At 45.7% G+C, this 25728-nt stretch overlaps 1 protein-coding gene across 1 annotated transcript in view; it reads left to right on the top strand.

Moving 5' to 3' along the window:
• The first annotated feature begins 2381 nt into the window (after positions 1-2381).
• Positions 2382-25728, top strand: part of Cnksr3 (CNKSR family member 3) — an 87434-nt gene continuing 64087 nt past the window's right edge. Inside the window, exon 1 of the mRNA XM_015502394.2 lies at positions 2382-2652. Within this exon, the coding sequence (XP_015357880.1) occupies positions 2601-2652 (52 nt within the window). The 5' untranslated portion in view covers positions 2382-2600. The remainder of the gene's footprint in view (positions 2653-25728) is intronic.

Here is a 25728-nt window from a genome sequence, read left to right as displayed (position 1 = left end):
GTGCAAGGAATTGTAGTATCAAGGTGTAAAGCAGAAGAGTTCTGCTGCAGAGAGGCAGTTTGGTACCATGTGCATATACAAGGTAACATTGCAACTATGATTATAGTTAGCAGAGAGGAAAAAATAGGCAAATTATAAATGATCTTTTTTTATACACTTTAATTTCCAATTCTACTTACCTAGAACTCTGCCTTTATTGTTTGCCTGTAGTGACTTTCTATATTTTCTTTTTTTTTTTTTTAATATTTATTTTTTAGTTATCGGCAGACACAACATCTTTGTTTGTATGTGGTGCTGAGGATCGAACCCGGGCCGCACGCATGCCAGGCGAGCGCGCTACCGCTTAAGCCACATCCCCAGTCCGACTTTCTATATTTTCAAATTTGCATTTTACATATAAAGTCAGGCCTCCCTAAAACTTTCACATGCTAAGAGCTGTAATTAAGTTAGAAGTTCTTATTTAAATAATAATTAGCCTTCAGGACTTGAAGCGTAAACAGAATGTTAATTCATTTAGATAGTTAATTGACCTTCCTGGTTAGAGATTTTAGCAAGCCTTCCTCTTTAGCTATGCTGGATTATGTACTGAGGGTAGACAGTGTGTTGATTCAGCCGGATAAAATCCCGAATTTTAGCTTTTTAACTCTTCAGTAAAGACTAGTGTAAATGAATTTGAAAACAGTTTGAAAGTATTAACACTTGACAAAAGCATCAACACCATGGCAAAATCACCAGCACTTGACTTCTCTTCCCCTCCCCTATGCATAATTACAGGGATTATATGGCCTAGTTTATCTTATTCCAATCTAATTATCAATAACTTAATTATCAATATCCAGGAATATTTTGATTTGGAGATAAAGTATGTGGTCACCCGAATCATAATCGCTAATGACATAGCATGTAGTGATTGCTGGAAATAAAGGCATGGATGAGATTGGTCATATCTTCCAGTGAACAAATGTCCAGGTACATCTTCCTACTTAACTGCCATAAAGTTAACAATGGATGATTTCAAAGATCTTTTTTTCTTTTTTTAGGACGACTACTCTATCAGGAATTTTATCATTGACTTTGCCAAGTTTCCCGGTCTGCCTATCACTCTTGCACAAAACAACAATCCTATTGTGTTTGATAGCTGTATATCTGTGTTGCTGTGGTTCCTCAGTCCTATAGATACACTGCATGAGAGGGGTTCTGATGTTTTTCTTCCTTTAATGTGTCTTCTGCTTTATTGATCTAGCTCATCACACTGTACAACAGATGCCTAGGTGCTAGCCGTCTTTCCCTCATGGGCCAAATAGTACCTATTATCCCACTTTAACAAACAGTGAATTAATGCAGTGGCTGGCACATGGCCAGCATTCACAGATATTTACTGAATGAATAAATATTAGCTATATCCTTGTACTAGATGCTAGGAGCTAGTTGGTTGGAAGAGGAAGAGGAGAAAAAGCACTATATAATGTGAAGGAGGTTCAACCTTTAAGGGATCACAGTTGCCAAGGCAAAATGTAAATCAATACCTTTTAATTGAAAGGAAGAATCACTAAGGGCCAAGAAAACTTCTATGCATATTTGGAAGGTAGAATAGGGAGGGCTTGAAGGAGATATAGGCAGTGGCATTTAGGATTTTCACAGTTTAGTGTTAGCCCTGGTCCCAGATTGAGTACTCATGAATGTGGAAGGGCTCTTCCCTAGTCGTTGAAACTATGCACACAGTTTTTTTTTTTTTTTTTTTTTTCCCTTGGCTGGCTAACAATTTCCCCCTCAAGGTTAATGACTAATCTAAATGAGCCTTAGCTCACTTTGCAAATATGAATACTATAATATGGCAATGTGTAACGTGAAGAGCTGCCAGTCTGCCGAGATGAATTTGAGAAATTGAAATACTGCAATAGCGTTAAGCGTTACATTGTCATCTTTTCATACAAAAAATAAATAAAATAATTCCACTTGTAACGAGGACAGCGGAATAGAAAAGCAATATTGTGATTGTGATACGAAACATTTTAAACGAACAGAACGTGTAGACCATACTTCTTCTTCTTCTTCTTTTTTTTTTAAGTGTACTGTTGTTCACGTTCAGAGACTGTTCTGCTCCAATAGGACCAGGGCCTCACGCGAGCCAACCGGCTCTCCAGGATGCACGCTGGAGCTACAGCCCGCCCCTTGAAAAGGAAAGTACGGCCGGGACGCTCTGGGTGTGCGCTCTCGAGGCTTAACCAGGGAAAGTAACCAGAGTCGGATCCTCCCCCTCCCAGGAGTGTCTCCCGGGTCTTTGCCCCGCCCCCTCTTTTATTTGGGTAGCGACACCGGGAGCTGAAACTTTGTAATCCGAGCGCGCACGCTCTGCGCTCCTCCCTGCCAGGGCGGCCCCNGACAGCAGCTGGACTGTGGCAGTTGGAGGAGGAGCTGCGCAGCTGTCCCCTGGGCTGGCAGCCGGGCCGCACTCCCCTGACTGAGCCGCGCCGGGATGACCCGTTGACCGCTGCCATGCAGCCTTGACGGGGCGCTCTGGCGCGCAGGGGACGAGCCGCGGCGCAGGCAGCACTTTACCGCTGACTCCCTTAGCCCAGCGGGTAGCGAAGCCCTTTACCATGGAACCCGTGACCAAGTGGAGCCCCAAACAGGTGGTGGACTGGACTAGAGGTGAGCGGACCTGGGGGGCCCAGGCGTCCTGCAGCCCTGGAGTGGGGCGGGCTGGAGCTGGGGAGAGGGTGCCCAGCCCCTCTTGCAGGCGAGACAAGACGAGAGCACAGCGCGGTGACAATGCAAACTTCTGCCGAGTGGCCTTTGCGCCCCTTTCGTGTGTGCCAGCTCTGAGCTGTTCCTTTTGGGGGTGCGGATGGTGGCAAGCCGAAGGGAGCCCCATCTTTAAAACAGGAGTAGGGGTTGGCTTTCTCTGGGAATAAGGACTGGGGATTCGGGGCTTGGCGCTGGGGGCGCCCTCCCTGTCTGTCCGGGTGCCGTGCCCGGGAACCTGGCTGCCCGTCCGCGAGCGCAGAGGCACAAGGCGCCTTTGTGTGGGTGACTATCGCTGGACCTTGTAAATACTGCCTGCCCAGTGCAGTCCGCGGGCATGACCGGGCGGTTGGACAGGTAAAGGGAGACCGCGGCCCTGGCCGAGCCTGTCTGTTTTGGTTGGAAAAGACGGTAGAGCCGGCAGCACGGAGCCAGCATTGTGGCGTTTGCGCTGGAGAGAAACCTAGAGCCAAGGCTCCCGGGGAGGCGGTGACTTTAGCTCGGGAAGGCGCCAGTATCCCCCGGTGGCGCAGGGTTTTCAGGCCACATTTCTCCTGGGAAGGAGAGATCTGTTTTGAAGCCCTGTCTTCAGTTGTGCAAGGATACGCAGTGGGTGATGGGCGGCGAAACAGGGCTAAGGTTTACTCCTCCTTGTCTGTACTTTTTAGCGCCTCCCAAGATTCCCAGCAAAAGGTGCTGGAGGCTTCTCAGACCTCTTTGTACTCTTCCAAGAGAACAAAGTCCACCAACGACCAGCAGATTTTCAGGGGTTCCCCCTCCCCACTTCAGCACCTCTGTTTGAAGTTACTGTCTTTTTCTTTTTTCTTTTCTATCTGCTCTTTCAGGTGAGGAATGGTGTCCTTTCTCAATATTATAACTAGAATTGTATAGCGCTTCACAGTTTGCTAAGAGCTCTATGTTATTGCCCTTGGTCGTCCCAGTAGGCCTGTGAGGTAGGTGATGCTGGTAAGATCAGCTCATCTTCAAACGTCTCACCCATGGCTGCAGCATCATGGAAACCCATCATCTCATTTCTCATGCCTGTGCCTGTCATAGACCACGGGAATGGGCTGTCAGGTGTGTGGGTTGTGCTCTGGGTATGTCTGACCATTTCCTGCTCCTCTGGGGGAAGGGAAAGAATACATCCTCCTTGAGAAGGGTGACCAGGATTTCCTGGATTCTTGGGTGAAACAAGGATGAAAACAACAAATACTTGGATACTGTGCCGCCATTTGTCTGGACAAATGGTAAATAGCATTGCCAGTGCATGGTAGACTTAAAAGCTATATACTTGCCAGTGCCCTAGTTGGAAATGAAGTATATTTTTCCATTCAAGATGCTACCAAATTCCCACCTAGCGACTGCTGAGACTAAGCTGGTGATTCATTTCACCTGTATGTCCATCCTCAAGGACAGCATGAGAAACTGGTGATTTCAGCAACTTGGCCTCTAGAACCTCTCTGTTCAGCAATGGTAGCCAATAGCCAAACTGGCTCTTGGGTTCTTGAAATGTGGCTATTCTGAATTATGAAGTGCTCTAAATATAAAATGCATGTGACATTTGAAGACTAGGTATGAAAAAAGAATGTTAGATTGTTAATAATTTTTAAACTTATTGCATGCATGTCGATAGTATTTACATTTATTTCATATTGATAGTAACCCAATAGATTTATATTGGGTTAAATTTGTCATTAAAATTAGTATAACCTTTTGTTTTTACCTTCTTAAGTAAAATTTAGTTATCCATGGTTCATGTTTGTGGCTTACATTGTATTTTTATTGGACAATACTGCCCTAGAGGCACGAAAGGGTTACATCTTGACTTTTCTGAGTCTCTACCTGCCTATTTGATAATGTACAACAAGAAACATGGTAACGGGCACACAAGAAGCTGTGAGAAAGATCTTCACACCCTTAAGATTTGTCAATGGTGTTTTTATTTATTTTTTTCTTTTGGCCCCTCTTGGGATTGGGAGAGAAGTGTAAATTCACCGGCTGTTATATTTGTTTAGCATTTAAAAGGAAGAACTGATTAAAATGTGTTTTTGGTATCCAATTGCCTTGACGTTGTGACTGAGCCAAGGTTGCTTTCATCTAGAAAGAGTTTTCTACTGACCTGAAAGAGTCAGTGTGGGTGGCTGAATACCTTTGATACTTATTAGGTTACATACCTGTGGCTAGCACTTGGCAACTTCATACAAAATACTTGTGCACTTTTGGACCCTTCAGTACAACCTCATAGAAAGACCTGGATATTTTCTTTGTTTGAATCTAAAAAAAGATGAAAGGAGCCAATGTATGACTGACGTCGGTGACAAGAGGCCACATTCTTCCAGACTGCATGGCACATGAATGTTTTTTATAATAATGATGTTCAGGTATTGACTTTTAATAAATCATTGACTTATGCAAAGTTGTTTGCTTATAGGACTATTTTTAGTGGTCTCTGCTAATCTCTCCTTCCAACCCTCATTTTATAAATACATCCCCAGATAAATAGCTCTTCATGTAGACTTTGCCACTCTTGGTATTGTGTGAATATGAGTGTGGTGATTATGTGCCCTGGAGAAAGCCTGAGGTTTAAAACTAAGCCTGGCCACATCTGCAGCTGAGCTCATGTTGATATTGTAAGCCAGCTTCATGCCTTAGAAAAGAAGTTGCTGTCTGCAGAATGAATTAATTCATCTAGTTTTCAGTTTTCTCATAATGTTAATAAAGGCTCAGTAAATATTAGCATTGTATCAGGCTTAGGTCTAAGTGCTATATGAATGGCAACTCATTTAATGTGCGCAACCAGCCTTTGAAGTAGGAACTGTTATTTTCATCTTGTAGTTGAGAAAACCAGGACACTAGTGTCACCCAGCTGGCGGGTAGCAGAGCAGCATTTGACCCCAACTGGTTAGATTCCGCCTCAGTCTGTCTTCTCAGGAGTTTCTTCTAAAGGCCATGCCTAGACACACAGAGAATCTTCAGCTTAGCCATCTGTAGGCCTTTAGGATTCTCATGATTTAATTATCAGATTATGTGTTAGTGGAGGAGAATCCTCCTTTGTGTGTATGTTTCATTCTGTATATTCTGTGTATACGAATATGCCAGAAAGTTATTTATAAATCAAATTAATTCATAGCTCATGGCACCTTGCCTCAGTAAAGACTTTTGCAAAACAAACGATCTTTTACAACATGGAGAGTTGGCTGCACAGAAGAGCCAGTGGATTAACCAAATGAGGGTTTTGTTTTTCTCTGCTAAGAGTCTGGGGATCACTGGCCAGGCAGATGAAATGGGGGCTCTGGTGCAGTCTGCAGCCCAGGCTCCTGTGTCTTCTCTGACACTCCCAGCACATGGCAAAGGGGTGGCCCAGCATGTCATGTCCATTTCATACTTAATAGCTCAGTGTAAGGTGGCTGCGCTACCCCCGTATTGTGCTTCTATTCCAGGGAGGAGCAAGGAGGACCCACAGAGGCCAAGCCTGGTGGCTTGGAGTCTTCCTCTTAGAGTTCTCTGAGATTCCATCCAGGGTCCCTGCCTCCATTTTAGTTGCAGAACTGTCCCGTGGCCACCTCATGCTGTCGGGGAGGAGGTCACTGTAGTGTTTTTTGTTTTTTTGTTTAAGTGTGGTATATTGTGGACTTGAAAAAAACTGGGATGTGGTCAGTAAGGAAGAAGGGGAGAATAGACAGTGGTGGGCGGCCCCTGCCCTCTGCCACACAGGAGCTCGCACACACTGATTTTCATAGATGAGCTTGCATATTGTCAGTTCCCACCACCCTTTCCTGTTTCATCCAGCCCAGGGGCCAGCTTAGTTTTAGGAAGAGTGTTATGACTTCTTCCTGGTAAGTCTTCTCAGGTCAAAACTTTGACTTATCTGAGGTCTTTGTTTCCAAACTTAATTTAAATGTTAGGAGTTTTGTTAATGCAGATATGCAAGTAGTCTTTGTTTTCAGGCCATTGTGCTCAGCAAGGAGGAGGGGGACTGATTTTCCCAGCAGGCCTGTCCTACCCTTGGCCATGATCAGCCCAGTTTTCATTCTGGAACAGAAGTCTTCCTGGCCAGAAGGGTCTGTTACCTTTCCCATCTCCATTCAAAGTGCAGAGTTTTTCCTCCTGGATAATTGAGCCTGTGGGATTGCAGGCATTGGCCTGTGCTCTTACCTTGTAATGTCTACTAGGAGACGGTAGCCAGCAATCTTAATGTGGCTCTCCGTGTGGTCACGCAGGGGCTGGATTTCCATGTCATCTCTAGAGCGCTGGCCTACTGGAGTCCCTTGAGCATACCACCTTGTCCTGTTATGCCCTTCCCACCACCACCTATATGGAGGCCAGTTCTTTTTTGTAACCTGGTTCCAGTTTAGCGAATAACTTTTCTTTTAGCTTCTGTGGTCACTAGAACGGAGAGGACTTTTCATTTTTACAGCGGTTGTAGGGCTACCTTTCATCCATAGGTTAAAGTACTTCTTTTCATTCTACTCTGTCAGGTTCTATTGTAGCTCCTGACTCCAGTGATAGGTTTTCTGGATCATAATATTGGAAAAAAATTGATTGAATCATTTATTATATGGCAGTTGCTGATCTATGAGCTTGATTTTTGGATTCCCTCATTTAACTCTCAGGAAACCCAACGAGCTGTAGGAACTATGTGAGCACAGAGAGAGGATTTGCTTAGGGTGGCATATTGTGAGTGGTGGTGCCCAAGCTGTCCCTGGCTCCGTGGCTTCTTCACCTGGTGCCTTGCACCAGGCAGGGAGGTTTGGTGGTTGGGAGTGGGCTTAGGAGTCAGGCTCCATTTGCATCCCAGTTCCCCGCCTCTGTAAATTACTGCTCCTGTTTTTATTGTTCCCTCTTTTCTTTTATCCTATAGCTCCAGGACATGAACTGTTCTCTCTGAGCAGTTGGGTCTGTCCTAAGGTGAACTCCAACCATCCACGTTCATCAGTCTGTGCCAATGAGATTTCTCTAGTGTTTGCCAACAAGTCAGAGGGTCTGGGCAGGAGTTGGAGCTGATCCAGAAGGTTCTTGTAGCTGAATGACAAAAGTCTCTTGCCAACATCATGAATTTTTTTTTTGGGGGGGGGGGGTCAATCAATTCAAATCATAGTTCAATATTTAAAAAAAAATTTTAATAGTAATTGGACTTTAGTCAGGACAGCATTAGGATAGCTCTTACTGTCCATTGCTGACCCCTCTCAGACATCTGGTCCCTCACCGGGGGCACTGACCTCTCCTGGGGGCTTTTCAGAGATGCAAAAGCTCAGGCCTGTTAAATCGCAATCTGTGTTGTAACAAGGTCCCCTGGTAATCCATGAAGCCATTACAAGTTGAGAAGACCAATTCTAGGACATAGCTGCAGAATGTTTTTGAACTTTACTGATAGTCTTGCCACTGTGTCATTGAGTTATCTGATCGGACATGTGCTTAGTCTGTTTTACTTAAGTTTTGGAGTAATGACATTTAATTTGAGGATGCTTGACTTAGCTACTCATTAAAACAGAAAAGCAATCTTAGGGCGTGTGCTTATATTTATATAAGCACCACCTAGCAACAGCATCAGGTGATTCTTAGCAAATGAAATGAGACATTTCCCCTGAGATTTCTTACCTATCCCTCAGCACATCAAGAGTTCCCACAATGTCCTGTTTAGTTTTTATTCTTAAGGCAATTAATTAGGAAGGAGGAGTTTTAGGGTGGTTGGTGGTCACTATGGCTGCAGCTTGTTCTCAAGATCCTCAGCGGGACTTGGAGGACAAGATGGGCTTTTGGCTAGTTGCATTGTCCTGTAGACTATGACTACTTGGGGTTCTTCACGTTTACCTGATTTTGAGGGGAGACTTCACTGATGATGGGAAATGACGTGGAATGTCACTTCAGGAATAAATAACGAACACAGTTCTCAAAGTTTGGAAGGTCATGTTGTGTTCAGTGTCTCAGTCCTGTGCCCATGTAGAGGGGGAGGAGACTCTTCCTGCCTGGTCTCATCCATCAGACCAGCTTTTTGCATCTCACTGGGTGTAACTGTGAATACCTCTCTTGTCTGCCTCACCACTCCAGTGTCCCTGCTTTCCCATGGCCATCCCTAAGCGGTTGTGCTTGGGGACATTCATGTTCTCACCCCACTTTCCCTTTTCACTTTCAATCCTGCTCTTCCTGGAGTCGCATCCCTGGCTTGGCCATGACCTAGGCTTTGAATGAATCAATTGAGCCTTACTTCCATGAGTTCAGCAGAGCACTTCCAACAGATTTGTTCTTTCCAATCTTTTCACAGGCCTGGGGACAGGCACATCTGCATTGCAGATGAGCAGAATTGAGGCTTTTGGAAGTTAAATGGGTTGTCCAGAGTCCAAGGGGAGGTGCCAGGACGAGATTTCACAGGCTTCTGTTTGGTTCCTCGTCTGGTCACGGTGGGCACCTCCCAGTTCCTTCCTGATCACCAGGTGTGGGAAGGGGCAACTTCAAGGAACCTCTTTCCTGATTGTTTCTTTGGGATTTATAGTCACGGGACTTGTTCCTTTTCTTTCCTTGCTTTCAGTACACAGCGTATGGAGGATCCTAGAGTTTTTGAACTTGACCTTTTTGCAGCTGGGATGTTACTAGCGGTTCCTTTGTTGAAGTTTGTTGATTGGGTTGTATTGCTTCAGAAGGCAGCTAGCTCAATAAGGGAATGAATGATTCTATGAGGTTCAGTCTCTTATGTAAACTGACATAGTGTTTGCACACAACCTGCCTGTATCCCACACTGTATTTTGAGTCATTGCTGCATTACTTAGACTATCCTAAGACAAGGTAATGCTATGTCAATAGTGGTTATGCTGTATCTTTAGGGCATAATGACAGGAATAAAAAAGTCTAAACGTGCCCATTCCAGACATTTTTTTTCAATCTGCAGTTTATTGACTCTGCGATGGGGAAACTGTGGCTATGGAGCGCTGATGGTGATTCCCGAGGACTGAGTCATTTCCAGGTCTTGTTCCAGGGGCAGGGATCTGGGTGGTCCCTGCTTTAGTGTGGTAGGTGTGGGAGATGACAAATACAAAGCATATGAATGAGAAAATAGAACTGATACGTGTCAGAAGGAAAGTGAAGCATAGATTTGAAGGAGAGTGGGTGGGTAAAGGCTCCTTTGGATGGAGTGATCAGGGAAGCCTTTCTGAGAAGATGACATGTAGGTGTGAATGGCAGGAAGGAACCAGCCATGGAAAAACTAGGGAGAAGGGCATCATAGGAGAGGGCATGAATAGCATATGCAAAGGCCCAGTGGTATGAGCTTGGAGGGTTTGTGGAATGGAAGGTTGTGAGTCCTGAAGACTGAAGGTGGTGGGGTTGTAGAGTGGTGGATAGAGAGGAGGTGAGAGACACAAAGAGACCAGTTCTTGTAGGGTCTTGTATGTCACTGTCTGGTGCTTGCAAGGTTTTTAAAATTTTTTTCCTGATGGGAAGCAGAGGCATGACATTATCTGATCTGTGTTTGGAGAGATCCTTGTGGCTTCCTGGGGCAGCAGTGAATTCAGAAAGCTCTGCTGAAAGGTGTTGCAATATTGTGGAGATGATGGTGTCCTGGACTCCTGTGTTGGTGGTTCCAGCTTCTCTGTAGCCAAGATCTAGGGACAGCCATAGCTTCAAGTTTCAGGAACTTAATATTATATTTGAAATTGGGACTTCTGTGTCTTTCTCCCCCAGGGTTAGGTGACCTGCCTGCCCTCCCCTCGTCCTGATGGCTCCCTTGCCATGAAGGTGGTCATTTAAAATAGAGGCACACTCCGACCCTGCCTCCACATGCTCTTCCACGTCATTGTTCTTTTCCGGCACATTTTGCTAGAGCTACAGTTTCTGAACTGCTTATTCATCTATGAATAGGGTTTTTGTGAAAGTGGACTCAGCCTACTTTGTTTTCTTTGACATCAACTGGCTAACTGAACAGTTTTTAACCTGCGACCAGAAGGGCAAACGCAGTTGTGTTTATTAGGACAAAGAAAGTCCTTAGACTACAGATCAATAGGTGGTAAAATTAGAAAGCCTTCTACATGAAAACTTCTGGAACTTTCTATTTGAGTAATGGAACTGGCAGATCTGACTTAAAATATTTTGCTCTGCTGACAGACTGTCCTAATTTTTTACTTTAGAGAATATAGCCATTCTGGTTGAATAGATGCTATTTTGGGAAATTATCAGCAAGTAAGAATTGGACACTTTTTTTTTTTCTTTTTAGCACTTGATGCATCAATTCTCAATAGGGGAAAGCAAGTGGGACAGGGAATTGAAGGCTTGTCACAGAGCAGCCTGGAAGCTTTATCCTGTGACACATGCTCACCTTCTAGGCCACCTTTCAGGAGACCATCTGTAGAGACCTGTTGGAGGAGAACCTCTATGTGTTATTTGCCAAAAGGCAGGATTATCATAATCTCAGTCATGCTTCCCGAGGAAAACCTTTTAGTGAAAGAAGCATTCTATTTCCTGTTTTCAAAGATAGAAAGAGAGGGGAAATTCAGTGCTTTGGGTTTGGGGGAGTGTGTGTGTGTGTGTGTGTGTGTGCGCGCGCGTGCATTTCCAAACTTACTTAAGTATGTGTTAATGGAACCATCTTGCATGTTCTCAGAGTAGCTTTAGATCACAGCGTCTTTAAGAGATGCAGGGCAACATACCAGCTGGAACGTGATCTGTGAAGTAGCAGAAAACTAGCGCACTGTGCAGGGCGGACCCGCTGAGGGACACCTGTTGGAGTTGGCAGCACCATCTTAGCACGGATCTGACTGGAGACTTCACTAACCATGAGCAGATGACAGGTTTGGGAGCAGCATTTCTGAAGATGGCTCTGTCGACGCAGAAGCTTAAAATAGTCACTAATAAGATATTAAAAAACAAAAACAACTCTTCCCTGCTAGTGAGATATCTGAGACTTACGGGATGAGGTGGTTTGACTCTTAGCACCCCAGGCCAACTGGAAGACATTTCTGGGAAGCGGGGCTGTAAAGGGTGGCCTTCTGAGGACTTTCTTCATTCTTGTTTGGATGGTAACAGAGATCAGCTGTCCCTGTGGAATAGGGAAACTGAAGGGGCATCTGTCAATATGTGACTATTATAAATGATCACTAAAGATTTTTTTCTTTCTAACAATTAATTCCTCTTTTCTTTTTAAATTTATTCTAATTAGTTAGTTTTTAAACTAAGCTTTTCAAGACACCTAGCCACATACGGGTGGTGGCTTCTAGTGACTTCTCACCATTGTCCTTGAACCTGTTTCCTCAGCACCAGCCTCACCTGGGAACACAGACATTTGTGTTCTCAAGCCCAGACACACAGAAGCTCCAGGGTGGGACCCAGGACACTGGGTCTCAACAGGCCCCTCAGGTGATTCTGGTGGAGGCTGAGGATTGGAGAGCCACTGGTCACAAGCCTCCACATGGAACACACAGAAGTAAATGGCAAGAGTCAGACAGTCCCATAACTTCTGCTCACGGTTGCCTTTTAGCTGATACATGATTTTGATTAGGAAGGAGGGCTTTTCCGGCAGGGATGGTATGGCCTATTGAAGTGGAGGAGTTTAATGTGCCTGGGTTTGTTAAGTGTCCTTTCCACAGTACGGGCAGGGAAGAGTTAAGGCTGTAGTTCCTGGGCTCCTGGCCAGCTGCTCAGTGCCAGGCCCAGGGCATCCTATTCTGTGCCTCTGTGAGAGCTCAGCCCCACTCAGACCCAGGAGGCCGGCAGCGTTTCACAGGTCTGAAGGGACCTGTTTAGGTTGCGTGTGGAATTTCCAGACTTTCCTCAAATGGAGGAGCAGAATGTAACACCTCCCCCATCCACCTGGGGAAGAGAATGGATAGCTGTTCCTTCTCACTGAGCTCCAGGATTTTGGCTTCGAACAAAACACAGAGATGCAGAGAGAAGTGGGGGAAAGACAAAGCAGAGAAGAGAAATACTGGCAGGGACCACTCTGTGGCACTTCAAGGTCAAGAGCTCCTTTGTCTCAGGACAGGGATGTTGAGTCAGTGCAGGTGGAGTGACAGCCCTACAGCCGTGAGCAGAGAAAGGACACCGCAGCAGTGAACCTGAGGGCCAGGATGGTGTGGAGGCTGCAGCAGGAGCCGCAGACTCAGGCCCCTGCAGGGTCACCAGGCAGTGCAGAGATGGAGTGGGCTGGCGTGAGGCTTTACAGAAACGTCCTCCAGGTGGCCTGGGGTGCTGCGAGTCAAACCACCTCATCCTGTGTCTCACATGTCTCACTAGCCAGGAAGAATTGTTTTTTTTATTTTTATTTTTTATTTTTCCCAATACTTAGGGCAGACTGAGACCCACAGACACAGATATTGTTCATTTTCTGCTGATCGTGGACCTAAAGTTTCCAGATCTTTAGATTTTTTTTTTTTTTTTTTTTGGTTGTTGTTTTTCTCTTTTTAAGTGAATCCAGAAATCAGTTTCTATGTGACATTTCCGAAGTTTTAGAAAACCATCTATGGCTTTTTTGGCATAGGCCAAATAAAAACCTCTCTGGGCCAGTTTGTAATTCCCTCTGTGGATAGCAAGCATCAGGTATCTGTTGTCTGTGTTAGTTAGGTTTTTGTCCCTGTGACCAAGGACAACTTAGAGGAGGGAAAGTTTATTTCGGCTCACCGTTTGGGGGGTTTCGTCCACGGTGGGCCAACCCCATGGCTGTGGGCTCAAGGGGAGGCGGAACATCATGGTGGACGGGTGTGGTGAGGAGCACTGCTCCGTTGTTCCTGGTGACCAGGAGGCAGAGACAGGAAGGGCTGCAGGAAAGATGCTCCCTTCCAGGGCAGCCCCCAGGGTCCCACCTCCTCCAGCCACACCCCACCTGCCTACAGTTACGTCTCAGTCTGTTCAAACTAGGACGGACCGACTAGGTCACAGCTCTCATCACCCAGTCATTTCAACTCTGAAGATTCCTGCATCAACACAGGGGCTTTTGGGGGACACCCGACATTTCTAATGAGAAATATTCTAATGAGAACTATTCCTGTAAGATGTGAATATAATTGCCTACAGAATAATTCATCAGCTATTTAGTAAGTGATTTTTTAACCTATGATTTCATTTTACCATTTACCCAGCTCCATTGTTTCTAATTCCAAGCAGTTGTTGTTAAGCCAGAAATATGGATGCCTTGATGGACCCAGACTGTTGGCTAGTCACTCTTCAGTACCAACACAGGAATTGGCATGGGTTGAGGGACTCTCTGCAGGATTGGCTTTGTAGTGTTGGCCTGTTTCTGTTGGTACAGTCAGATTTCATGTGTAACTTTGAGTATATGTCCAGATTTTGCTGTGGGTCTGTGGAGTCCTGTTTGAATTACCATACTGTGAATTGGCTCAAGGTTTTTATTTTTAGTTCTTTGTATCTCATGGTGCTATGATTGGCAAACTGCTCATGAAAAATTATAGTTTATTTTAAACTTTCAGTCTGCCTCATAAGCACACAGGCTGTGTATATATGTATCATACACAGATTATACACATACACAAGCAGACACACCTGTGTGTATATTCATAATAGATGATGTTTTGTTAAACCTTCATTGGGTTTTCATTTCAACCATTAATTCCTTTTTGAAAGCTTTTGAAAAACAGGTATAGATTCCCCTTTTTGTGCCAATTACTGGGCTTCACACTAGGGACAGGAAGGTGAGTGGGTTTAGTTGAAGCCTGTCTATGGGAAGCTCATGGTTCTCTCGTAGGGAGGCAACATTTATTGAGAGTCTAGCAAGCCTGCCCTTGCTAAAGCTCTTCATGAATTATCTCATTTAATCCTCACAACGTGTATTTGATGCTGGAACTTTTATCATCTTTATCTTAGAGTTAAGGAAAGCAAGCTCTCATGTATCTGAGGTCACATGGTGAGTGAATGGGGCTTGAATACAAAAAAATGTTTGATTCTAGGATCAGACATCTCCCCTTGCTGCTCTTTGATAGGGACTTACATAAGTTTGGCCTCTTAAGAAGTTTCCAGAACAAGGGAAAAACATACATTATTAATAGTCTCGAATTGGCCTACTTCAATTTAACCTGCAGTTTACCATTGAATTAAAAAAAATCCAGAGAATACTGTGACAGTTCCTTTTCTCTCTCTCACTTTTTTAAAGCTTTATTTTGTTTATTTATTTTTTATGTAGTGAGGATTGAACCCAGAGCCTCACCTGTGTGAGGCAAGCGCTCCACCACTGAGCCACCTTTTCCTTCTCCCTTAAACATTCGACTGGACTGTGGTAAATGGAAAAAAGATAGATTTAAATACATTTAACAGGGATCGAGCAACTTTGGGTGGACACTTATTATTTTAGGTTCTAGTGTGCTATATGTTCAAATTCTGAGATTCTGTGACTCTGTGTTTAAAGGACTGCAAGGGAATCCATCCAGAGGCCCCCACTGGTCATCTGCAGGTGGTGGAACCCAGGCGCATTTCGTTCTCTCGCTTGTCCACTTCAGGCGCTCAGGTGGCTTTCCTCCTGCGCTCACTCAGAGTCCTGGGTGCCTTCTCCTCACATCTGCCTTGGAATCCGTAACAGCCTTCAGGCAAATGTGACTCACCTTCACGTGGTCTCTCCAGGGTGGTGGCCCCTGAAGTCCTGGCTGCTGTGGCACACCTTCTAACTGTTAGCCCACATTCTTAACTTCTTCTGTAGTTTGGCCTGGGTTGGTTGGATGCGTGCTCATCTGTCCCAGCCACGTTGTCTGAGGACACATAAAGGATGTTGGTGCTCAAATTTTACTGGTCATAAGTGTCACTGATAAGGGATCAGATAGGTGGCTGCTGGCCCTAACTCGCAGAGATGCTGGCCATGTCGTCATTGTGCCCCGAGGCCCAGGGGACCGGTATGTTTAACAGGTGGTGGGGTAAGTGTTTTTAGATGATCTGTGACCCACTGACTTTTAGAGTTTGTTTTTAATTTACTGGATTGTGGGGAAATCATACAGAGGTTTGAAAGGTGGTGTTGCGGGCAGAACTTAGCTGTGGGAGCGAGGAGGACCCTGGAGTCCGATGGGGCAGCGCCTCATACAGAGAGGTGGGGAGCCATGCAGAGAGGTGCCTCCCTGGGTCACCCTCGAAGCCTCAGCAGGTCTGACCATGGGAGTGGGGAGAGTGGGGACTCTGAAGTACAGATCTCCCGCCTCAGTGACTTGGCGTGGCTGTGTCATTGAACGTGTGTTGGATTCTGGGGAAGAGCCGCTTTGTGGGTTTGGGGTGAGCACCCCTCATGGAGACCCACCTCCACAGCAGTTCTGGTGTGTGGATGACGCAGCTTGCTTAGCGCCACCGTCTTGCCAGGTTCTAAGGTTTCAGGAAACAAAATGCCCTCTCTTACTGCAGCGCTCTGATTGTCTCCTGTTTTCATGAGGTGCAAATAGCATGCAGCTTCACAGATGGAATGTGTTAAAGTGGGCTGGCGTGAGTTGAAATTCAGGTCCTTGAACTTGAGTGTGAAATGATGCAATATACATGACTATGTCACCCTGAATCATTCCTGAAGAGCACACCCTAAGTCACAGATGACAAAATACAACCCCGTGGCGCAGAGGCCTGCGGGAGGCTGTGAGTGGAGGTGTGAGGCAGTGCTGATCAGTGCCACATGCACGTGGCCTATCCCTGCAGTCCTGTGCATCGCTCAGTGAGATGCCCGTCCTGGCTAACCCAGCTGGCCGCAGTTGCTGTGTGGTGGGTCAGCCAGTCCCTGACATCACTGGCTACTCAGAGCAAGTAGAAGACAGGACAGGGGAGAACCAAGGGTGTGCAGGGCCCCTCAGGGCCTGCCACTAAATGAAGGGGTGGTAGGTCCTTCCCGAATGGGTGTGACGTGGCCCGTTTTCCTAGCCATCATTGGCCCAGCCCTTAGGAGCAGGTGTTATTTCTTCTATGATTTCTCTCAGGGAAGGTGAACAAACCCTTTACTTTCAGCTATAAAACTGTAGATTATTTTTCTTGTGTGCTGACTGGTTTAATATTTCTATTAAAACTTGACAATTTCTCCTCTCTGACTTTTAAATGAAGACTAACCCCACTTACATGAAAATGAAGTTTTAAACTTGGACATATATTGCTGGAACACATTCGGAGCCACTGATTCTAATTTCCTCATCCACTGGCTGTAACTAGAGTTAACTGGCACCTCCACCAAATCTCAAGATGGTTGATATTCATTGTGAAAACTTTTGCCGGGCACTGTGGCACGTGCCTGTAATCCCAGCAGCTGAGGAGGCTGAGGCAGGAGGATCACCTGAGGAGGCTGAGGCAGGAGGATCGTGAATTCAAAGCCAGCCTCAGCAAGAGCGAGGCGCTGAGCAACTCAGTGAGACCCTGTCTCTAAATAAAATACAAAATAGGGCTGGGGGTGGTGGTTCACTGGTCAAGTGCTCCTGAGTTAAATCCCCAATACCAAAATAACAACAACAACAACAACAACAACAAACATATTGAGTGCCTACTGTTTGCCAGGCCCTGTCCTGAGAGCTGAAAATATAGCAGTGATCAATAGCTTCTGTTTTCCAGGAGCTGATATTATAGTGGGGGTTGACAGATGATCAGTAAATTCAGAGCATGAATTATACTATGGGGAAAGACCACAGGTGGATGTGGAAAGGAGGTAGGGATACAGTTTTAACTGAGTGACCAGCGAAAGATTTCAGTGAGAAGTGTGGCCACCAGGTGGAAGAGTGTTCTTGACAGAGGGAGCACCGCCATATTGAGGAGGTGAGGAAACCCGAGTGGCTCGGGTAGCGGGAGTGAGGAAGAAGGGCAGAAGGAGCCAAGATGCAGGAGGAAAGGGGAGGCCAGATGGGTGGAGGCCTGTGACGTGATAGGTGCCTTGGCTTTCACTCAGTATTTTGGGAGCCATCAGAGGGTTCTGAGCCAAGGAGTGACATCACATTTACATTTTAAGATCATAACGGTGGCTGGGTGAGGGTGGAATTGGGGAACTGGATGAGGGGCCATGGCAGTTATCACGTGCAAGAGGATGCTTGGTCCAGCTGGTGGCCATCGTGAGAGGTGCTCACTCTCCGAGTGTTCTGAAGAGCCAGTGGAATTTACTGAGGGGTGGGGTGTGGGTATGAGAAGGTGCCCCTAACATGTTTGGTTTGAGGAATTGGAAGAATAGAGTGGCCGTCTACTGAGAGGTGCAAGAATGTGGGAGAAGCAGGCAGGGGAAGCTCTGGATTTTAAGGTTGCAGTTCCTGTGAGCCCACCAAGAAAGCAGGCAGTCGGATATATGAGTCTGGATTAATGGGGGTGTGTGTTGGTAATAGAGAGAGAAAGATGGTGGCCATCAGAGTAGAGGTGGCATTAGAGACTGAATGATATGGCCGAGTGAGCAACGACAGGGAGACAGAGGAGAAAGGCCCAGCAGATGTTCTGTAGAGGACTGTGGGATGAAGAACCAGCACAGATTGCTGTGCACTTGCTGCCAGGAGGTAGGAGGACAACTGGGAGCTGGCAGTGTCCCGCGGCAAGAAGATGTTCCCAGGAGGAGGGCTGACCCGTTGGGCAAGTATGCTGTCCGGCCTGTGAGAGAAGGGCCGAGAACCAGCCTGGGGGAGGGTCCTCGGAGAGCTGGACAGGGGAGTGTTGGTGATTCGGTCAGGGGCAGGTGTCTGATTAGAGCAAGTTTAAGAACAGATGTGAGAAGAGGAACCCATGTCCTGACAAAGCACCTCCTGGAATGAACTTGGCCCTGCTGTGTTCTCAGGATGATTTAAGCACTGAATGCATTTTTATTTTAGTTCCTTTTAAACTCCAACTTTTGTCATAGATAACCATTTGGTAACTAGGTATTTAATAAAATGGGACATGTGAGGTCCTCCCTGACCTGGGAAACAGGACACGGTAGATGATGCAATCTCTTGAATACGAACAAAGCCATTTACTTAGTGAGCTGCGAGGTACTGGTGGCTTCTACAGAGACGCGTTATTCAGCAGAAATTCCCTCTCTCTCCATTTTTTTTCCACATAGGTTTTGGAAATGAAAATTTGGAAGTGAGATTAGACAGTCTCTATTTGGGTTCTGTATTATTCCATAGCTCACCCAGTTGTGTAGAAAAGATTGATAATGGACAGACCCAAAGCCTTAGAAGAATTCCACGTGGCTGAGTTACCTCCATATCTCATAGGATTTATCGGGAAGCATCCAGAATACCATGGAATCATATAACAATAATGCATGTTGTAGCCCATGGGGAGAAGCCATTTGTTAGCAGGAAAATTGGTACAACTAGTGGAAACCAATCAACTTTAGATATAACTCATCAAACATTATTGAGCATCTGTCATGGGTAATGTTTTCTGCTAAGCGCAGTGAACAAGACAGGGTCCCTGTTTCTTTGATACCTTTGGCCAGGTGGTGTGGAGTGTAGACAAGTCAACAGGCATTTAAGCTGGGGCCATCGTAGCTGCAGAGGAGGGGTATCTCACTCCAGGTTTGAACGGGGGCCTCCAGGGAAGACTTCCTGGAGGAGGAGACATCTAGATGGAGACCTTTCAGGTGAACAAGAGCTAACCAAGCCTTGTGTAGGGGAAAGAATGCTTTTTGGCTAAAAACTGTGAGGCAAGAGACAGCATGGCATTCGCTAGTGACAGAAAGAACTCTCCCGAGCTGGGTCTGATGTGAGGTGGAGAGTAGAAAGAGATGCGGCCGGAGAGGTGGGGCGGAGGGTGCCAGGTCACCAGGCCCTTTTTATGCCTGTCCTAGGTGAAAACCCATGGTGAGCTCTGCCCTCCTTGACAAGTACCTGGACCCACAGTACAGACACATCATGTGTGTATCTATTAAATGCTCTCAGACACACTTAAATGTGCATCGGTGTGTATTTGTTTATTTAAATGCTTCTATTTTACTATTGGATTCAGAATTCTATCACACAAACACTGGCCTCTTTCATGGAGCTTGGTGCCATACTGGGCTTTCCACCTGGAGAAGACTGGTCACCCTATTATGGGGAGCCCCTGGATCTTAGGGGAAACATCACTTAAGGGCTCTGTGAAAAAAGAGCCTTGATTTTGTGGGTATTTATTTCCTTTGATCTGTGAAATGTAACACTGATCTGACTTTAATTCAGGAAACAGAAAAAGTCTTTGTTAAAAAATAGAAAGATCTACCGCATACTGACTTGAGCTAAAAGAAGAGACAGGAGTTCTGAGTGACGGGATGAGAGAGAAAAAGGAAGCCGGTGGGGAATGGGGAGGTGTGAAGGTGGGGTGGCCAGAGGTGAGGAACCTGGACTACCTAGGTTTTGAGGGGGTGTATCCTGGAGGTCACACCCTGGGCTGTGGGTGTTCTGTGTTATCACCCGTGATCTGCTGCTCCTTGCTGATTAATGATTAATAATGCTTTGGGCATAATGCAGTCTTTGTATGTTCAGAGACTCCAGTCTGGTGGAGTCAGCCAAAGCGAGGCAGTGTTTGGAATTGATTCTCTAAAAGTGGGCAGATATCATCTAAGGGCTGGAAAGGAGGACTCCCAGTGCCAACAAAGGGGTGCTCGGGCACATGAGTACCCCGTTATTTACAGCTCTGCCTCTCTGCCTCATTTCTACTTGGTAAACCTTATGCTTAGTCTCTATACCCATAGACCTGCCAGAGTGGAGCGATTTTTTACCCGAGTCCTGAAAATAGCTACTATGAACACTTCAGACCCAGACCCCAGTGAATGCTGCCCTTGGCATAGCAGATGCAGAAGCAGCCACGTGGGTCTTCCTTTCTGACTTCCGGACCCTGCAGGATCACACAGTTTACACTTAAAACTGATGGGCTTGATGGTGGCAGGAGGAAAGGAAAAGAGGAGAACCACCTCTGAAGGGTGTGGCTCACCTCTCTCTCTCTCTCTCTCTCTCTCTCTCTGCATTGTTTTCCGGATGGTTACGGTGGTTGACATTGTCACTTCTTTCCCAGGGTTAAACATATCCTGAGTTCTGGGAAGGCTTCCATTTTCAACAATCGAAAGTTATAATTCAGAGGAATGTGGTTTTCAAATAATTTAACGAAGTAAATTTTTTGTTTTTAAATAGTTACTCTTAAAAAAAAAAAAAAAACAGCTCCAATTTTTCTGCTTCTGTCCCCCTTGGACACCCTTCCCCATCATTTCTGAACACATGGTCCCTTGGAGGACATATACAGATTTTTTTCTTTCAATTTAACATCTCTATCTGCATGTTTTAACAATTTGAAATTGATTTCTGAGTTTTTTGTATCTTTAGATTTATTTTCACATTCTGAGGTTGTTTTGTTTTTCCTTTATTTTATTTATTTATTTTTTTTAAAGAGAGAGAGTGAGAGAGAGAGAGCGGTAGAGAGAGAGAGAATTTTTAATATTTATTTTTTAGTTTTTGGCGGACACAACATCTTTGTTTGTATGTGGTACTGAGGATCGAACCCGGGCCGCACGTATGCCAGGCGAGCGCGCTACCGCTTGAGCCACATCCCCAGCCCCTCTCTTTTATTTCTTAAGAAAAGTCCCTAGCAGGATATTGCAAAAATATTTTAATTGCCTGGAATGTGCAAAGCCTTGGGTTCCATTCACACCAACACACACATGATTAAGGTATTATGTATATTGGGACCTTTTTCATATTTTTTAATTTAAAAATTTAACTTGAGATAATATGTAACTTTCTGACCCTGCTGTAAAAGTTCCATCTCCCCAAATCATGGTCTCATAATCAAGGAGAAAAGGGACATTTTCTAAGAATAACAATGAAGAAATAAAAATATCAGTGCCTATAAGCAATCTTAGGACTTCAGGGGAGATCTAGGAAAACTCTGTCTCATAAAGTGCAATTGTTTTAGGCTTCCTGGAAATGATAAACGAGGTGGGATCAATCTTTCATAATGACTCATCAAAAGATCTCAATTTTGTGGCTTAAGGTAGATAATTATCATCGTTAGTGGTAACTATATAACCCAACATTATAAGAGCATCATTGGACTATCACATTGTTCTTATAAAGGCAGATTGCATAGTACAGATCTTGTTGATTTTGTTTGCTCTTTACAGACCCACAGTTGCAGTGTGAGTGACATATTGTGACAGTGTGATGTCAGGAGTTTGGTTTGTTTCCTATTCCACATAGTGAGTGTCCTTTTTTTCTCTTTGAATAACCATTGTTTTTCTCTGAAAGCCAAATATCCGTGTTAGCATTCCTTCTTGAGATGGTCAAGGGTGGACTCTGTTAATCTGCTCAAATTAGAACCTGGAAGTGAAGGTCTTTGGTCAACACTCAGATAGGGAGGAAGGTGAAACCTGAAAGTCTCTAACCAAGTTGGAATTAGCTTTAGAAGTCATGCCTCTCCCTGGAATGTGTCTGTGTGGGGTGAAGGTAAAAGCACAGGCCTCTAGTTAATTGCCTGCAATAGAGGAATGATTGTGTTCCTCTCAAGGATTTTGCCTGGAGAGAAAATACATTCCTGCCTTCATTCATAATCTCCCTCTGGTGTGGTTGTACAAATTTGTGTGTTGGTGTGTGGGCCATTCCTCATTCTAAAACTCTTGTGGCTGTTGCAGTATGGCACAGGGATTATGAGCCAGCTCCATGGAGTGACTGCTGGGGTTTGGATCCTTGTCATTTACTACGTCTGTGATGATGGGCAGGTTATGTACATTGCTTAGTCAACTAGCTTATCTTCAAGTTTCGATCATGCTATGACTGAACTTTCAGAGCTTGCAGGGAGACTCTAGGGAGATAAAGCAGGGGAAGCTGTTATCACGGCGCCTGACATAGTGCAAGCACTCAATGAAACGCCAGCTGCTGTTTCCGATGCATGGACTACAGCATATCCTGAAAACTGCGCATTTCCAGTAGGATGTAGGATGGATGAACTTCACATTAAGCAAGGCCACTCTGCCTTTTACAAATACGGAGTTGCATATCAGCAAGAGGGATGGTAAGGAGAAAATTGGATCACAAGTCCTTCCCAGGGTAGGTTGACATAAGATGACACTGGAAGAGAAACCAGCTCTGCCTCTTACCCTTTACCACGTGGAGTAGAAATGGCAAATGATTTCCTAAATTTCTTTCCTTGGTAATTCCCCCAGCCTAGTGTTTTGGGACGTGGCAGTTGCCTCTAGTGATATGTGGGATGCAGTCACTAAGTGACAGAGGGGAGCGGCCACCAAGTGCACCTTCAAGGGCATGTTCCTTGCTTTATCATGGTCAGTGCCCTGGACTTACTACATTTCCTGCTTTACTGTGGCTTTTGATTACAGGTGGGGGTGACAGTAATAGATGGGTGTGTCCTCTGTGTAGCATGTTCACCACTGAGTGATTGTCCCAGCGGAACAGCCCTAGGTGGAAGGTGCTCTGTCTCACCAAGCCCAATTAAGGAAACCAGCCTGGTTTCTTCTTGGGAGCCAAGAGATCATTTCGTAAGATCTGCTCCTATAAGCACTGTGGGAAAAGCTGTCAGAGGGGCCCTGGCCGCTGTTCCTTGTTCACTGAGTTGCTTCCTAGTTTCCTAATCACAGAAAATCACAAACTTCTCGGAGCAAGTTTAGGTTGCAGGTGTGAAGAGGGAAAGAGTGATCGTCATAGGTGCTGGAGAGGCACCTTCACTGATAGGAACCTGGAGAGATGTTAAGCACACCCAGGGTGTCCAGGGTGAGCTGGGCTTATGCTGAGCAAGAGTCAGGCCTGCTGTGAGCTGGGGAGGCCTGGGGTGTTAGACAAATAGCTCCAGAGGTGATGTGGTTTGTCTATCTGGAGATGAAGAGGACTCCACTGGTAAGTCCTCTTAGAGCCAAGGGAAACACTGCTTATTATTTTATTTTAGTGTGTAGCTGCTTCTAGAGCAGGACTTCAGCAGAGACAAATGTAGAAAAGGGGTCTTGAAACTGGAAAAAATCTGTGTGAGCCAAAGAAGATGCTTTCCAACTCTCGAGAAACTGCCATATAACCTTTTCTAGATTAATTTCCAATTGACTATATTTTTGTGTTAATTAATACTATTAAAAGTTTATTTGTAAGATATCTATAGCCACCTTCCTCCCCCAATATCACACTTGTAGAACTCTAGGTAGGGAGATGTAAGCTATAATTAAGAGATTCCCAAGCAGCATATTTTAGAGGCTACCAATTTTCAAAATTGTCCTTTTAATTTAAAAGTTGAAAAATACTCCCACAAAACACCCCATAAAGAAATGAAACCCAAACTGATTGGTAGCCCTGCCTTCAGTGGAATTTGCTCTGTTCTTCCCTGTGAAAGCAGGGGTGAGGAACCCAGATAAGATCCCTGTCTCCAAAGCCCCGGGATAGCAGCGGCCTGGCTTGTGTGGCTGAGTGCCTCTGTGTGCTGGCCTTAGGATCCTGCTTGGCTGTGGGTGTTCCTGTGAAGGTCGCATTTGCCAAGAGGCCTCGCCATCAGTTAGGATGGTAGCAACTGCTTTTTATTTTAAAATATCTATCTATTTTATTTTGGGGAGCATGTAGAGGAGAATTGCATTTAGGTTTAGGATGAAGGACACAAGGGAGACCTTTATGGTAAAGGGGCATTAGCATCAGGCAATGCCAAGATGCTAATCTTGTGTAGGTTGGTGAACTGGAAGACACCCCGTTTAGTAGGTGCTTGGGAATTTCTTGACTCCTGGTGATGTAAGAGAGGGAGTTTTTCCTGAACTGCGAATTCAGCATTATGATTTTCTTTTTTTGTTTCCCCCCCATCACTGACTATAATTTTGAGGGCTGACCATGACCTTAGATCATCCAGGCCAAAAGCATGTTCTTTTGAGGGAATACATTGTTTCATGGTATACTTAAGGACTGCGGTGGCTGAGATGGAGTGGCGAAACCTGAAACCTAGGTTAGAACCGGAATCTCCAGACTTCCCGTCCAGAGAGCTTATGATTTTACTGTTTCCTCCAACCTCCCCCTCGCTCACATCAAACCAGGGCTTAGGAGTCCCCGCCCACCAGCCGGGGCATTCCTCATCCCTTCCCCTGACCACCTAGGATGTGCTTGGGCCAGTGTCTGGTTTGGGGACCCAAAGCTGGGAGCGTTCAGTCCAGCAGGGAAGAGACGCCAGTGCTAGTTACTGCACAGCGAAGTCTGATTCGTCCAGTGACATAACTCGTCCAGTGGCCTAATGCCGTGCTTATATGGCCAGGAGGTGTTCAGAGGAGCCCAGAGTGGTGGTGTATGTGGCTTAGGAGACAGTTCCATGAAGATGGTTTTAAAGGGTAAAGGTTACCTTGCTACCAGATCTGAGATAGGGGAAGGGGCCCTCCTAGGCAAAGCACCTGAGAACCGGTCGGGTACTGGTAGTGCCTGAGGGCACAGTGTGTGGCAGGTCACCGCAGGGAACAGGTTGGACGCAACACCATTCACCTTCTCCAGCCTGTTGCATAAGAAAACGTGTCTGGAAGTTCATGGGTAAACCTCTGCTTGCTTTTGTGCTGAAGAACAGTGACTATCTTTGACTATGGTGGCAGATGTGACCATGTCAAGGTCATTTGCTTGCATGGTCAGTTGCCGTGAGGCTCTGTGACTGGAGTGTGATCCTGGAGGCAGGTTCAAGAGTAATGCTTTGCCTTAAACTCAGGAACAGAGGGCAGCCCCTGTCCGGAGCCTTCTTGTCCTGAGTCCAAGATGCCCTTGGGGTGAAGGTGTGGATGCTGCTTTGCCTGTTCAGTTTCTGGAACCAGATAGAACTGCCTTTCAGTTTCCATGGCCTTGGAGGAAACCGAGGATGAATGATAGGAAACAGCTGCTGCTGGCGTGGCAGGCAGCCGTCGCGGCTCCTGGAGCAGTTTAGTAATCACAGGAATATTAATGGGAAATCCTCCTGATGAGGCAGGGGGCTGTGGAATGCGATTTGTTTTCATAGGTTCACCCGCCCCACGTTGTCTTTTTGTTGCCTGCAGATTTTATTTTATTTTTTGGCACTGGGTATTGAACTCAGGGGCACGCGACCACTCGGGAGGGTGAGGCAGGAGGATCACGAGTTCAAAGCCAGCCTCAGCAATGGGGAGTCACTAAGCAACTCAGTGAGACTCTAGGATGT

This window comes from Marmota marmota, unplaced genomic scaffold, assembly GCF_001458135.2.
Source record: "Marmota marmota marmota unplaced genomic scaffold, marMar, whole genome shotgun sequence".
Lineage (NCBI taxonomy): Eukaryota > Metazoa > Chordata > Mammalia > Rodentia > Sciuridae > Marmota > Marmota marmota.
This window is presented reverse-complemented; position numbering and strand designations above follow the sequence as displayed.